The sequence below is a fragment of the Amblyraja radiata genome, chromosome 2, assembly GCF_010909765.2.
Source record: "Amblyraja radiata isolate CabotCenter1 chromosome 2, sAmbRad1.1.pri, whole genome shotgun sequence".
Taxonomy (NCBI): Eukaryota; Metazoa; Chordata; class Chondrichthyes; order Rajiformes; family Rajidae; genus Amblyraja; species Amblyraja radiata.
The window spans coordinates 67,560,609-67,577,131 of record NC_045957.1 but is presented as its reverse complement, the minus strand read 5'-3'; the positions used below and the strand labels follow the sequence as shown (position 1 = coordinate 67,577,131).

The window sequence follows — 16,523 nt, the reverse complement described above, 5'->3', positions numbered from 1 at the left end:
TGACCATTTTTTCCCCCGTCACATTATAAATATCTTTCTTTTTCCTCCTATTGCATATCGAGAAACAACGTGTGCAGCAATGTGAAAAGTATGTTTGCATTCCTCTAAGCAAGGGGCTGGAGATACCACATAAGCCTATTGAGCTCAACATTTCATCCTCATGCCTGCAAAGTATTCTTATGGTTCATATTTCCTTTTCCATGAAAAAGAGCATTGCATTGTGAAATCTGTCAAAATCATTTTCCTGATGCTTCGGACAGTGATAGCCGGGGAAATGTTAAGGATACATCTTGGATAGATTTGCGGTGGAGTGCTCAAAGTCGGCTAAGCATATCTTTAGCCATTGCATTAATAATTTCACGGTAATGTACACCGTATTAAACGGATAGCCGTATTAAACGGATAAACGGGACGTGAGAGAGAGCGAGGATAGTTAATATTGTGTATAATAAAATGTATATAACAGCGAAGAGGGCTCCGATGGCACATAATCGGTGACCTTCGACACTGTCAAAGGAGCACCATTCAATAACAAAAAATAGCGAGGGCAACGCAGTGTCAAATTCACTTTGACCTGTTCAAATTCATCACTCTTAAAGTCATCTTACACTGCTAACTCTTAATGTGTTTAAGGAAGATTGGCTGTTTAATATTTAATATTTTACCTTAAAAAAATGAATCACCTGGAATTCGCTCCAGTGTGTCAGTTTCTTTTTATTGCACAAAAATCTTGGGAGTCAGCAAGATTTATTATAGATGGGGCAATAAATTTCCGGCAGATCAGCAACACATGGATGCATCAGAGGACCCAATATCTATGTTATAAGAGCAGTAAATTAGTACAGTCAGCGGGATCAGGAATGTTGCTCTGGTGCTCTTGTCTGACTATACTCCCTGAAATAGCGAATATATGGGTCACGCATGGGGATCTGAGAATAGAGACTTCTATTTTTACGTCCGTTATGTTTTCTAAATATACTGCGACGGAGTTTTTATTTAAAAGGTGTAACTTAGCGGAGAAAATAATGCTCCGCTTAAACATAGGTTTAAGTGCAGTGAAGGTTTGTGTATCTTCATCTACAACTGCCTCAGTCACAGTCAGTATCGGGGATGGAGCGGGGGGGGGGGGGGGGGGGCAGAAGAGGAGGGGGGTGAAGGGTCATTTATATTATTTAAAAAAGGATGCAGCAGCGTGAATAATTTGTAATCGTATTTGAGAAATGAACACTTTCTGTCCGCTCTGCGTTCCCACTTGATTTAAAGTCATTATATTGAAATCGCTAAATACTTGGGTGGGGGGTGGGGGGAGAACTTGATAAGAAAATGTTGATTTGTTAAGCGGCGGAAAGCTAAGTATGTTATGCCTTCCCAGCCCCGGTTTAAAAACACACACCTTGTATGGGCTTCCGATATTTGGGACGGACAAAGTGCAGTTCGTGATATCGCACGTGGGTTCAGAATGTGCAACTTGTTGGGAAAACCACAATTGAATTGTAAGGTAGGAGGCGGGAGTAGTGGAGGGCAAAAGAGGTGGCGGTGGAGTTGGACTGGGCTAAAGGGTAATTTGAAGAGTGTAGACTCCCACTCACTGCTTTGATCTCCTACCTCCTGGCTGTTTCAAGTTGACAGCCCGGCTGAATTGCATTCACTGTTTTCATTTGCAAAGTAGCTGCGCGTTTGTAGAGTGCTCGGCTGGAATCGGTTACATAGGAGGTACACCTGTACCATAGGAATTTACAATACAGCTCTTTCCAGACTGAATTGATTGCCGCGTACAAGCACAAACAAATTAAAAAATGCACAGACACAGCCCTCCAGGACAATGAAGAACTAAACTGACACACAACTGCAGCTGGCGAGAGCAATTGTGTCGACGCCTCAAGCCAAATTACAATGACACTAAATTACAAACCATAGGGGGGGAAAAACCTCACATGGCCAATGGTAATTAAGTAATTCCACGGTTCACTTGCTGCTGTCTGATTGGTAGGGAAAGGTGTGCTTACAGTTTGTATTCACAAATAACTTCACAACCCCTCATTAATTATTACTTAATTAGCAGCAAATTTGAAAACAAATAGTTTATCGAATTGTCTCATCAGTAATTAAAGGTTTATCTTGCTGGCATTATTTTAGCCATTGCCTTTGCGCTTGGCGTGACTGAGGTTGCTGACGTTTGTACTAGGGTGCGTGTTCGTGTGTTTGGGGAATGATGCGAGGAAATGAAACGTGCGGAACTAATATTTTAATACATGCCAATGCCTAGTGTTTGCACATTCGACATTTATACCCACCACTTATTTTGCAACAACTTACTTCCATTAAAGGCAGACTAAAAAAAAATATCTGAAAATCGACACGATTGACTAAAATGACGGAATTTGAACGGCGGAATGGTGTGGCGAGTTTAGGGATGCATTTCTGGCACTCAACGTGGATGTAATGGTTAAAAAGTTGATGGTTGGGGAGAGGATGGGAGGGGCTATGTAGGGAGGTGCGCCTCCTAATTTCAAATTTAACGTGTACGGTGATGTATATTCGAGATAGAGTGAAGTGAGCTCTCGTTAAATGTCTCTTACGAGCTGTCACCAATGGTTCCTGTAAAAGTGTGAAACGTATTAATGAGCGTTTAACGAGGGCTGTAAATCAATGATTCGACACCGGTGCTGGCTACTGCATCGGCAGACTGGGGACCTGACGAAGAGGATCTGCCAACAGTTAACCAAAACCCATTTAAAAAAAGGCTACCAAGGCCAGGGAAGAGGGTTGATTGGCGCGTTACTCCGTCTATAGCTTGATGAGGGTGCATTGGAAACGTCGATAGACACAAAAATAGGGACAGTCAGCACCTCTGGAGAGAAGGAACGGATGACGTTTTCGGGTCGAGGCCCTTCTTCAGACAAACGTCGGTTCGATTCGTTTCTTATAAGTACCATAAGACACCATTTCAGATGCATTCACTGCAGGCAGCCAGCCAGAATCCATTGCGAGCGGTTTATCAAATACTCTCTACTGCCCAGCGTTACCATATGCACCTCCTACCATTTTTCTCTTGCATAAACACAATCTTAAATGATGTGAACCTGGACAACCGCGTATCGAATTTGACTATCCCCACAGTATTTTAATTGGCCCATTCCACTGCTAACCATAGCTTAAGCATATGGTGGCCTGACATGTATTCGAGGATCGCAATGATTTTACTTAAACCACAATTTCACCAAACCATGACTTCTTCTCGTTATTTTTCAGGTTTTCAGTTGTTCTCATTCCCCGCCAGCCCCGTCAAATGATGATATACCTGATCAAAATTAATCACAAACACAACTTTGCTTTCTATTTGAAATTAGAGTATCCCTGAAAACAGATAAATGTTTTCCTTTCTGAGTAATTTAAACAAATGCTGTAGTTACCCTCCCCAGCCATGGTCCTGCCTAAAATGTTATCACTTCATCATCTTCAACCTGAGGTATTTGCAATCACCAGCATTGTCATCGCCAGCCTCTCCGAGCTGAACGCTTTATCACTGCCATCGCCAGCCCCCAAGAATTATTTCCAACAAGTTATCAGTCCAGTCCCCGCAGCTACTGATGTGTTCCGCTGATACCCATCGCTGCCCTCTCCAGCTTCAGGTCATTTAAAGCAGATTTGCAATCTTGCTATCTCTCCACTATTGCTTTCAGATAGTTGAATGGGTCATAATTACTGTACACTTCACAAATTGTCCTTTAACTAATTTTGTGATAACACTTCCGTACTCTTGTGGACTCTGTAACGATGCCGTTGCTTGCACTGCAACACTCATCCCCAGAGAGTTTGAATGGGTTAAGTAGTACCATTCTTACGCTAAAGAACAACAACGTTGTTTATCTACCCATCCATCATATACTAATACACATTATCTCCTTAAATATAATTATAATTTCGCGCTGACAAATATAGTTCACTAACTCCTGCTCGATTTAGCAATAGTCGCAACTACACATCTCAAGAGACAGGGGAACTTTAAGATCACGAGTTCACGGTTTTCTGTATGATTTGCTGCTACCTAGCTCTTCAATATGTGAATCCCTGTCATTTGTCTGTTTATCTACCAGTCAAGTAACATCGCCTGCCATGGTTTTCTGCTGGTTAGCTGGTTTCTCTCGTAATGCCAATGTATCTGATCCTTCTAGATTTTGTTATAAAAGTTAACACTTGCCCTTTCAGGATCTGTGTCCGAGCTCAAGATTGTTCATCCACGATTCATATCCGACGCTATTGGGTGTTTTATTTTGCTGATCGGCACTCTTTAATATTCTTTTTGTGTCCGTTTTGATGCTGAATGCCATTCTAGATTAATGGTATGAAAGTGTCGAGTTTTCTTCTTAGCCTTCATCGCTAATCACATTTCAGACTTTGACAGCAAGATGCATAAATTAACACAGAAGTGCAATCTGCTATTTGTTTTTGAGAATTAGTCCACCATTCCTTTAGATATTATCAAATTAACTTTTTCAATCTCGCCTTTTTTCCACTTTAAAATTACGAATAGGTTATGTTTTACTTCAAGGTAGTGAAACATTTGCTTTTGGCAGTGTATCCTTTCGTAGCATGGACTTACAAAAAGTTGGCATGATTTGTAAGAATGCGAGGTGGGGCTTTTTCATTCAAACTATGCCAATTGTGTTTTCCATTGCTTATTTCCGGCAGTAACATTAAATCAACTGACAAGCATCCTCTACACAATTCGTCTGCTCGCATTCTTCTGCCCAAGTTCTAAGAACTAAATAAGATAGCATGGTGCTTAAGTTACCTGGAGCAAGAGGTGGAATCTCACCATTACATTTGAGGATTTGAATTCAAACAACTGCGGACATTTGGAGAACCTAAAATATTTATTAATTATTCATTAATAGTAACCAGAACGCTGTAGATTGTCCTCAAAATCATCCTGGTTCGGTGGTGTCTTTCAAAAAGGAAACATGTCAAAAGCACAGTAATCCAGATACTAAGAACCTGAAATAAAAACCAAAAATGCTGGAAATCCTCAAGTTTTTATGAATCGTGGTAGACTCAAAATATGACACTCTCATCACACACGCTGCCCGGAGGGATGAGGGTTTTAACGATTTTCGGTATCTATTGAAGGAAATTAGCTTTTCTCGCCTGTTATGGTCTAGATGTGACTCCAGACCCTGCCGATGTCGTTTTCTGTCAACAGCCTCCACAGTTCAAAGCCAATTCAACATTGCCAGCGACCTCCATTCTGCTAATGAATTCAAACACAGGCAGATTGATAGATCTTCTTGCACTGGGGTTAAATTTCAAGCATATTTTTGTTCTACCCATTCCTAAATTTACATAATTTCATCATAATTTGAGGAAGAAACAAATATCCGTGCCTTCTAGACTTCCGACCCCAGTTTGTATCTTAAAGAGTGTAATGTAAAAATGAACAACTTTGGTGGGGGTTATAGATTTCTCAGTGTGGTTATAGATTACATAGTTGGCTGTTAAGTGGCATATTCATTTATCCGTGTTTTTGTCAACATAGTTACTCTTTCAGAGACATGACTTAAAACTTTTTGTTTAACCCGAGATTGCACGTAAAGTTCCCCAGATGCTATCTGCCGAATTCCATTTCCTTGTTTTTTTTGTTAAGAGATTCATTTCACTCGGCGGGTCTCATATATCCATATTACATTCGGCCGGACATGCGATTTCAATTACCACGTTAGTTGCAGCATTCACCACAAATTGCGTCGAGTTTTGATCATCAGTGATTCGATTATAGAGAGAAGAAAAAAAAGACACAAAGTGCTGGAGTAACTTCAGGCCGCATCGGGTTAAGCAGCATATCAGATTTGATTATCATTGCTTTGAGATTATGACTGCTTCAATTTGCAGTTATTTGGGGCGTGAAACTTTACTCCTACACAACTGTTTGCTGGCACGTTGAATCCCACTATTTGAAAACGGCCCAATTCAGCCGTGATTTACTCAACTAAAGAGGGCATATCGGATTAATACGATTGAATCCTGTATTAAAAAAATAATGCTGGATTATGAAACAATAGTTAAATGTTGACATTTTTGCCTTGCTCATAATCTCGAGTATAATTTCTGTTCCATTTGAGTAAACCTAAAAGCATTTAATTGTATAATAATATGATTAGTATGCGGTGATGCTGTCCTGAAAGTTTGTTAAGTAATATATCAAAGTGGGTTGTGTGATTGATTGTTGCACTAAGTGGCAAGGTTGCCCTGCGGGCGGGCAACAAATAGTTTACAGGTAAGTTGCAGCTAATCAACTTCGTACCGATGTCAAAGGCTATGGGTTACACGCGGACTTCAGAGCAGGACCGAAGTGAGATCCGGAAAGTCTGCACACCTCTTTACAATATCAACCTAAAGTCACAAGAGGCAAAATAAACGTTCAATTAACCCACGCCAGGGCTTTCCTTGTCATTTCTTGCGTATAACTCGATGGTATGGGCTATAAGATGTTAACAATAACATATTGCATTTCAATAAACGTCATAAACAATCTCTAGTTCAATATTGGGTTTTGATTAATCGCGTATTTAAATACATTGCGAGTTGGGCGTAGGTTTAGGTATGTAATGACGCATGGCTTCCTCTTTTTTAACAGCAGCTTGTTTTCATTCGTGAGCAGAATAATCCCTCCTCAGGAACAATACTCCGTTTTTTTCTGGGAGTCGTGCAGCAGAGTCAGGGCCCTCTGGAAGGCATCCAACATTTAACACGTCCAAACTGTGTCAAGTTACTGTGATCTTCAGGATTAAACTATTGTGAACTCTACAAAACTAGGCAATGTCTTGGCGCAAAGTACGCCGAGGAGTACGCCAGAAGTGCCAGCAGAAGCGGTTTACTTAGCTTTAATAATCGCAATTTAGTTAAATGCCACATAGCTGGTCAAAATGCAGGTGTAGTTTAGTGTCCTTTAAACAAGATGCACGTCCCTTGCCAACGTCCCAACGAGGTTACTGAAACACCTGACAACAGATAAATACGCGGAAAGAAGCTATTGCGCAAAAGTATTGCAATTCGTGCTTTCTAAAATCACTTTGCCAAAGTCTAATGTCTTCAAGAAACAATATTAATGGTAATCAGTGTTTATGGATGCATGCCAACAATGTTGTCCCTGCTGAGTGTGGAAACACAAATAACAGAAGACAATCGTGAGAAATGTTGCATTAAACCAAATACAGATTACACGACGAGAAAAGAAAAGGCTCGGCCCTGTTCCTGCTGGTAAACGGGGCCCGCTGCTGGTCTGCTCTGTTTAAAACTATATGAATAATTAATTTTCTGGTATTTGTTATTCCACTGGCTCTTTTCTCCGAGTAATTAATGCGACGTCGTTGTATTTACATTATTTTAAATGCTTAAATTTCGTGTCATTTGGGGTAATTGATGATTCTCTTTTTTGACTTTTTGTCGGTGTTTTATTCTGGGAAATCTGTGCAGTTCTAGATTTGTCTGTTGGTCTTGTTTATACAGCTACCTTAGGCATGTGTATAACATATTGCGCTTCGGAGCGAGTTGTTGGCACTTGTTTCATCGAGGGGAGGGGACGGAGAGAGAGAGAGAGAGAGAGAGAGAGAGAGAGAGAGAGAGAGAGAGAGAGAGAGAGAGAGAGCGGTGGGGAGAAATAACCCGAGAAGTTGTGCAAGAAAAAGGAACTCGGGAAGGTTTAAGAAGGGAACAAACAGTGTTGGACAACTGCAAAAACATGTAGACAGGTTGTCATACACCACTGGGTGCTTCACTGAATAGATCCGAATGCAAAACATTTAACACAACACAACACAACGTGGCCCAACCGTGCGAAACCACATGTTCTAAACTAGGAGGGGCTTGCCGCTAAAGTAACCCGTCAGTCAAAGCATCAACTTCAAATGATATCTACGGATCTGCCAGGACCTATGGGCAGACACATCAGTTGGAGTTGAATTGGCGATCAGATCGCTTACAGGAAGATTCTGCAGGCCAGGACAAAAAGAAACGGGATTTGGAGGCGATCGGAAGCGAGTTTTTATTGCTTGTCATTGTGTCATTTTCTGAGTTCGCGAAGATCTCTTCTCAGGAGATGGCCTTCCCTCAGCTCGGATACCCTCAGTATCTAAGTGCGAGCCAGGCTGTTTATGCTGCCGATCGGCAGGGAGTGCTGGCTTCTTCCCGAGGAGGAGCCGAGCTTGGGGCTAATCCCGCCGCTGCTGTAACCTCGGTGTTGGGAATGTATGCAAACCCTTACACAGCTCAGAACTACAGCGCCTTCCTTCCCTACACCACCGATCTCACCATGTTCTCCCAAATGGTAAGTGCAAGCAGTCTTTTGCAACACTTTGAACCGACCATTCTGAGCGAAACGCTAAAAAAAATATTTGAAAAAAAACCGTGTTGCTCAACTAGACGGAATCAAATCTTTGTCGGCGGATATTCACATATATGTAAAAAATGTACATGATCAGAAACAGTTGTTTATTGTTTTAATGAAAGCACTAAGCTTCTAAAGCACGGAGACACTTTTGACGTCTATCTGTGGCACCGGCGAACGTAGCTTCAGTATACGGCGAGCATTACGCTTTCCCTTATTAGTGGCACTAGACATTAAAAGTTTAATCACTACTGCCGACAACAGTCCAAATCTGAATAAAAGTCCCGTGGGTACAGAAGATTAGAATCCGGTTTTGGAAAGTTTAACACTCTTTTATCCGCCCATATTTTCAGTTCATTTTTTTTCATCAACACCGCGCACGGACACGTTTAAAACTCTTGTCATTGTATTCACCGACTTAAACGTGGTTCGGTTCATTCCGAAATGGTGACAGCCTTTGTGATTTTAATGTCGGCTCGGACAAAGTAGGCCAAAGTTGTGAGAGGTCCGCTTTAGCCTGTAGTTAATATATGCAATCCGCAATTAGAAATGGAGTGTTGCTTTATCCTAGTATCCATATGATATATTGAGTGAATGCATTCCACTCTTCCCTTTGCGCTGCTCATAATATTAGATAATTATTATCATATGCTTTGTTTAATCTCTCATAATTGCAATAATTGAACTGATATCATGAATGCTTAAAAGTTCTGAATTCAGGAAATCTACTGTTTTCGTATAAACTTGAAAATATATTACCAATCGTTGCAAACTTGGCTGTCAGATTTTAGATGTGTAAGGGCAAATAATACACGCGATCACAATAGCCTCTTTCCTTTAACCTTTCTTTCCTTTCTTCAAACAAATAAAATATTCAGTCAAAAATTCAGTGACCTGAGTAATAGACTCCCGCCTCTGGGAATAAAGATTCACTGCGGTGGAAATACAATAATCTCATTTTGAGACAGAATTAGATGCAAGGGGAAGTTTGAGATCAACCCTTAACAATTATTCGAAAAATATTTAGCGATGGCCACTATTTCTATAGTTATAAAAATTTCACGTAGTCTTGCCGCGAATCTGAACGCTGTGTGCAATCTTCTCTTGGAACACGGCGCACTGGCTGCTGTCGAATTTAAATTCACGCTGGTTTCCCAAAACAGTTGAGATCAGTTGTAATTATTTATGACCGAGTGGCTTGGACTGTAACATATAATATGGAAATATCAAAGTCCATTTAAAACAAGAGTATCCAATTCAGAATTTAAACAGGCCCATGGACGATTTACTACATTGTGTTAGTCAGGAGAAAAAGGAGGAATGAATATCGAGACTTACACGTTTAAAAAGAATGGGTGTTTATAAGAAACCTAATATGAATGTTTCTTGTTGTGTCTGCAGTGTGTTTCTTAAAAGCGCTGCACTTCAGAATAATAGAGATACATAAAATGACCTCAATCTTTTGCAATGTTTACATTGCGGCCATCTCAGTGGGAACTGAATGATGTCATATTTCCAATTTATTTTAATCCAGCATTACAAATCTTTCCAAAAAGAAAAGATGATGTTGGGGTGTATAACCAAACGCGCATTTGAGCAAAAAAAAACATATTATTTTCGAACGTGTTTATGTAACTTAAAACAAAAAAGAAACCGCTGGAGCACCTTCAAGTAAAAACGTACTATTTCTCATTTATTTCTCCGTACATCTTTACCAAAGATACGGAGATGAGATAAATGACGTGAATTAACGCCGTGGCCGAAACTTTCTCCATTGAAAATCGAGGGGTTTATAGAGGATCAGCTCAACTTTTCCAATATTTCAGCACGACGATGTGAATAAACTGTTTCATAGCAGAAGGGATGGTTGAGGGTCATTTCTAAACTCCACTGATATCTAAATTAGGATTAAAGTTTCTTAATTTGGAGTGATTATATAAGATTTACATGGAGTCCCTACGTTTTCTGACGACTTATTCTAATTTATTCACATTTGTATAATTTGGAACTTTTATTAAAGCTGCATAGATGCGACTTACGCGGCCGGTAGTTTTTTTGTGGAGTTAGTGAGCACCAGCTTTAAGATTCTAATTTAACTTCTATGGTATAAGACTCATATTTGGGTGAAGTACACTGTTTTGGCAAACCTATTTCTTTCCTGTTCGTAAATAACTCATTTAAAAATTACTTTAAAGCCTATCACGCATTCCCATAAAGACGAGTTTGAAAAAAATGACAATAGCTCGGTACCCTGATAACTTTGTATGATTTGTATATGTTCTCTTCCGGTGGAGATATCTGCGTTAAGTGACAATGAATGATAATGCTCGTTATCATTACCTCAGTCCTGATTTCTCTCTCTTTCTCTCTCTCCCTCACCCACACCCGTTATTTTATCTGCTTGTGTTGCAGGGATCGCAATACGAATTAAAGGATAATCCTGGGGTGCATCCGGCCACGTTCGCAGCCCATGCGGCTCCTGCTTATTATCCCTATGGACAGTTCCAGTACGGGGATCCAGCCAGACCCAAGAATGCAACCCGGGAGAGCACCAGCACGCTCAAGGCCTGGCTCAACGAGCACAGAAAGAACCCCTACCCCACCAAAGGGGAAAAAATCATGCTGGCCATCATCACCAAGATGACCCTGACCCAGGTTTCCACTTGGTTCGCCAACGCCAGGAGGAGACTCAAGAAGGAGAATAAAATGACCTGGGGCGCCCGGAATAAGGAAGACGACGGTACACTTTACGGCAGTGACACAGAAGGGGAGAACGAGAAAAAAGAAGAGGATGAAGAGATTGACCTAGAGAGTATCGACATCGACAAAATCGACGAAAACGACGAGGAGCAAAGTAATGGAGAGGAGGAGGAAAAACTTAACCCCAGTGACGAGAGGGAGAAAGTGGATTTGGAGAGTGGGCACAACCGGACTTTGCAAGGGTCTGTTGTTGACAGCAAAGCGAGGGAGACGGACAGAGATGATGGAAATGTTGCCGATAGTAATGGCACCAGGGGGATTTCATTAGGGCAGGGGAATTTACTAATCCCAAATCACAGCAAACCTAAAATCTGGTCGTTGGCAGAAACTGCGACCAGTCCAGACAGTGCCCAGAAATCCTCACCAACTAACCACACTCAGTCAACCATTCAGCACCCGGCTTTCCTCTCAAACCACGGACTCTACACATGTCAGATCAGCAAGTTTCATAATTGGACAAACGGTGCTTTCCTGGGCCAGAACTCTTTGCTAAATGTCAGGTCTTTTCTGGGTGCAAATCATCACCACCACCACCACCATCAGCAGCAACAGTCGGCTGTGCTAACGGCAGCACTGGGAGCAATGAGCAATGAAAAATCAACAGATATACACAGTCCAAAACACACAGGTATTTTACACTCATCACTCTCCAGTGAGCGTTATTTGTTTATTATATAGTCAACGCCCAGTTCATACCAGGTCTGGCAGCGTTCAGCAGTCATGAACCTTAAATTTGAAGTACTGCTGATGTTTTTCTCTCTCTCTTAATCTACTTTTTTTTTTATTAAACTTCAAAGCCAAACTCTTGCCGGATGACTGATCTGAAATGTGTTTTATCTTTGTTTTCCAGAAAGAGATTGTATTCCAGGTGAATCTCCATCACAGCAATTAAAAATATCATATCAACCCTTAAACGAAAGGTAAGTTTTAAGAGCTAACACAGCACAAACGGCGGATTCCCCGCCACTGCTTTGAAACGCAACACGGAGATTATTTAATTGTTATAAAGAAAACATGGCACGGGAGCATTTGTGAACAGTTATGCATTTTGCAATACCAAGCTTTCTTTACTGAGCCTGAAGTTTATACTGTGACTCGTTTGGAAGCACAAAGTGTTTACACTATATCTTATACGGCCGGCCATTCAGATGCTTGTGTGCTTTTGTTCTTTCAGCTCACGGCCTCAGCAGGAAGGGACGAGAGTTTTAGCAGGCATCTCTTCCGTCTGAGAAAGTTTTCCGGAAAACAATTCAAAGAAAGAAGAACACGGACAAGATTTTTTTTAAGAAAAAAAAAGCAAATTTACTTCATCTTTTTGTATCGCCAGTGTCAGGCAATGCAAAAACCCTTTCAGAATCTTGACCAATATATAACGATTTATTTGACATTGTAACATATCAGCACGTGTTATTCTAATTGTTTTGTTTTCTTGACGCGATAATTATTGGGTTGGTAATTATTTTTCCCCACGTCCAATATTTTATGTATATAGAGTGATTATAATTGTAAATATGCGTGTGAGCAGAACTTGTCAAAATCATATATTTTTGTCTAATAAACTAAAAGATATTAGAACGAGCTCCCAGTGACACTACATGGCAATGACATTACTTTTCAAAAAAGGTCTCATTTCAGTGTTTTGGAAGGATGTCACTGCACGTGTGTGTGCGTGTGTGTGTGTGTGTGCGTGTGCGTGTGCGTGTGCGTGTGTGCGTGTGCATGTGCGTGTGTGTGTGTGTTTGTGTGAGGGAGGTAGGATGAGGTGTCCGTAGTGGCAGTTTTGTTTTGTTAGTGTTATCAGGATAATTTTACTGAACACATACTGATGGCTAACAAAAAAAGGCTGGGAGGCAGAAAATGGTTCCAAACCAGGCTGAGAACTCAGCAAAGTAAATGTCTCAGTGTTTATTCTCCCGGTCCCCTATGAAACCAATCAGTGACCTTTAAGGTGCTACTAACTCGACAGATGGCTGCTCCTGGTGGAAAAGGGGGAGCTCTATGAAGCAAACAGCTGCTAAAGCAATTAAAAAATAATATGGGAAGGCTGTGTCCAAACAGGGAGGTGGGGGAGTTAAAAAGACAAGCTCATCACGTATCGGAAATAATAGCAACTGTGAAATAAAATATTAACAAAGCACCAGGGCTCCATGTATCGATTGTTTGGCTGATCTTACTTCAGTGGGAATAATGCTCTCTTCTGCGGTGCGACATGCACGCTCAAAACCAGTTCTTCCTTCTGAGCTACGTTATCATTGCTACTGAAGCACAGGCAACGCTGTATGTCATTCGGATTAGGTTGTGGAAACACATATTAAATCTGATTAGTCTTTTTGCCATCCATGCGTTTCCCTAAAATATTGTTTACCGGGATTGTATCTGAAAGGTTGTGATAGATTATAGAGAGGTTATTGCAAAAGTTTGCCGCTGTATCTTGAAAGCAGAATAATGAACCGGCATACTACAATTGTTATTATTTAAAATGTCGTTTAATTGATAATGCTTGGATCGCCAATTGCGATATCAGATCTGGGTAAAATAAACTTGGCAGCTCGTGAAGAATTGAGTCATTGGAGACGTTTTCAAACTAACCATAAAATAATAACTTATTTCAGTTATCAAACCTTAATTCGCTTCATTTCTCCAACAGTATATTATCAAATGTATTGTGCTTTATTAAGCGCCCCTCGCATTGTCTTTAAAGCTAACACGCATTCATTGTGGAGCCAGGACAGTGTGCGATTGTCTCAACTCCACGTTGTCACGGGTTGCCTGAGTTAGATAGAGTTTCACTTCAAACTGGAAGCAAATCCATCTCTTTCGGAGAAGACGTTACTGAATTTGACGTGGCGTGTTGGGTATGAGCGCAGGCTGCCGCGTTGAAGCAGCCGAGAATGGGATGCGATGGGAAATGTGAGGCTGCAGCTCCCTCTATGGACACCGGCATAAGCGGCGGCAATGGCTGCGCTGTCTGTCTAGTTACGTACGACAGCCAAAGGGATACATTGTGAAATACTCGGCGCATAGATGCGCCTGATGTGAGGCAGACTCACAATGCCTATCCAAAATAAAAACCGTACACAAAGGCTCGCAATGTGTGTACAGATTGGCAGAAAATGTCTTGCAGTTACTCCTGTGAGCTATTGTCAATCCTATATAACTTTGTGGTTAACCTGCCGTTTAATTCTCCATTGTCGCTGCCCGATCTAACGAGCTTTTTCAGTGTCATCTTTGTTTATTTCAGATTCGCAGTGTCCACAATTCTTTTTAACACGAAAGTAGCCCTTCAGAGAGGACAATCTATACCTCAGCAAGTTTACACAGAAGATAAAAAACGGGGCTCACTCAATTGTGTAGTCCCTCCGCAACTCCCTGGTTCAGTCATCCCTTCCCACACAAGCCACCCCTCCCCAGGAACTTTCCCCTGCAACCGCAGGACATGCAACACCTGTCCGTATACCTCCTCCCTCGACTCCATCCAGGGACCTCGAACGTCCGCTCAGGCAAGGCAGAGGTTCACTTGCACCTCCTCGAACCTCGTATAATGTATCCGTTGTTCTCTGTGTGGGCTCCTAAATATCGGCGAGACCAAGCGCAGATCCTTTCACTGAACACTCAGTCCGCCTTGGCCTACACGATCGATCTCCCATTTGCCGAACATTTAAACCCCCTTCCCATTCCCATACTAACCTTTCTGTCCCGGACCTCCTCCACTGTCAGAGCGAGGTCACACGCAAATTAGAGGAACAGCATCTCATATTTCGTTTGGGCAGCATACAACCCAGCGGTATGAACGTTGATTTCTAATTTCAAGTAACCACTGCATTCCTCTCCCCTCCCTTTCCCCCACCCTGGTCGTTCTACTAGTTCCACAGTTCGCAACCCTTCGTCATCACCTCTTCCCCGACCAACAATAGGCCAATTAGGCCGTGGTCTTCCGTTGCCGTCCCTGATATGTTCCCCCCCCCCCACCCCCACCCCCACCCCTCTCTCCCGTATGAAGGAAGTTTCCGACCCGAAACGTCACCAACTGAGTGACTGTGGCAATTTGTGTCCAACTCGACTTTGTAAATATAGACACTCACACACTTTGCAGTTTTACAGGGTTACACACTTCCCTAATAATTTGAGCTCAAGGTTTGGGAGTTGCAGCCATATCTCAAACTTGTCTGTAAACAGGAAAATTCGCAAGCAAGAGTACACAAACACGCACAGGACAATTGCATATATTACAAATTGACCGAGCATCCATCCTCAGTGGGATTCTGCAGGGACTTTTTTTGCACACTCGAGGTGACATCCAGAAGTCGATTGCATGCACACTGCGGGGTCTCATTATAGCCCACCGCTATATTACAGCACTCCCGCAATTCTGCCCCACCACGCTAGGGATCTTTTAATTCTCTCGTGTCTTTTGAACGGGGGTTTCTTACACTTAAACTGTTGGGATTTTGCACACTTCATTTGCAGTTTTAGAATGTTCACTCCAATGTTCAACCATTCGCCCGTACATTTAATTATTTTTTTGTCACTGAGATTTTAGAATTTCCAAAAAAATCCGCAATTTAAAAAAATTACCAGAATGACAAAGAATGAACAGAGAGGGTATCATCAACATCCGAATGTTCATTTTCAACAGGGACAGAATGGTCCCTACGGGTAGTTTTATTTTGTTCCTGCTGTTGTCTCCCGTCTAAGACGGTCATTAAAATACCAACAATAGACATATTTTTTGGCATGCGAAAGGAGACAAAACACTCTCTCTACCCAGGCTCACATAAAAATAGCGGGTCCATGGAGGATTTTATACATCTCACTTGCACTGTAGTCGATAGATACTTCTTGCACTTTTGAAAGGCGGATTTCTGTTTGATTTACTTTAAATCAGTCGAAGAAAAGACCCATTTGAAATCGGTCTCTTATCGAATCCAATCGTAAACTTTGTGGATATAATCACTTCCTCCACATTTTCCTAACTTTATAGCTGATTTGAAAACTTCGAATTCACGAAACACATCGAACTTAAACACAACTAATCATCACTATTTTCAAATAATTGCCTTGTTCAAAACAGGCTCGCTCCCGACCCATCCATGCGCGCTTCCCTCGGCCTTCCCCTATTATCTACCAACACACCCTGTTTCAGCCATTCAGACAGCGGGGAGAATACAAGACTGACAGATAGTCGCAACTGGCTGCTGTAAATGCTGCTCACCCAGCAATTTATCTGATGCATTGATAGATATACAGACAGAAATAGACAGAAATAGACCGACAGACAGACAGACAGACACATACACAGACAGACAGACAGATATAGAGATAGATAGATGATAGATAGATAGATAGATAGATAGATAGATAGATAGATAGATAGATAGAT

General features: G+C 41.5%; 1 protein-coding gene across 2 annotated transcripts; it reads left to right on the top strand.

Annotated features, from left to right (window-relative positions):
* Positions 1-7,836: 7,836 nt before the first annotated feature.
* On the top strand, positions 7,837-13,280 carry irx1 (iroquois homeobox 1). 2 transcript variants are annotated; one of them, XR_004416558.1, is made up of 5 exons: positions 7,837-8,323; positions 10,796-11,771; positions 11,994-12,063; positions 12,318-12,425; positions 12,471-13,280. XR_004416558.1 is itself a non-coding variant. In XM_033048207.1 (4 exons), the coding sequence occupies exons 1-4, from the start codon at positions 8,096-8,098 to the stop codon at positions 12,370-12,372; spliced, it is 1,329 nt and encodes a 442-aa protein (XP_032904098.1). In that variant the 5' UTR covers positions 7,837-8,095; the 3' UTR covers positions 12,373-13,280. The 2 variants fall into 2 exon arrangements, 1 of the variants encoding a protein (XP_032904098.1); XM_033048207.1 differs by having other exon boundaries at positions 12,318-13,280.
* Positions 13,281-16,523: the final 3,243 nt, after the last annotated feature.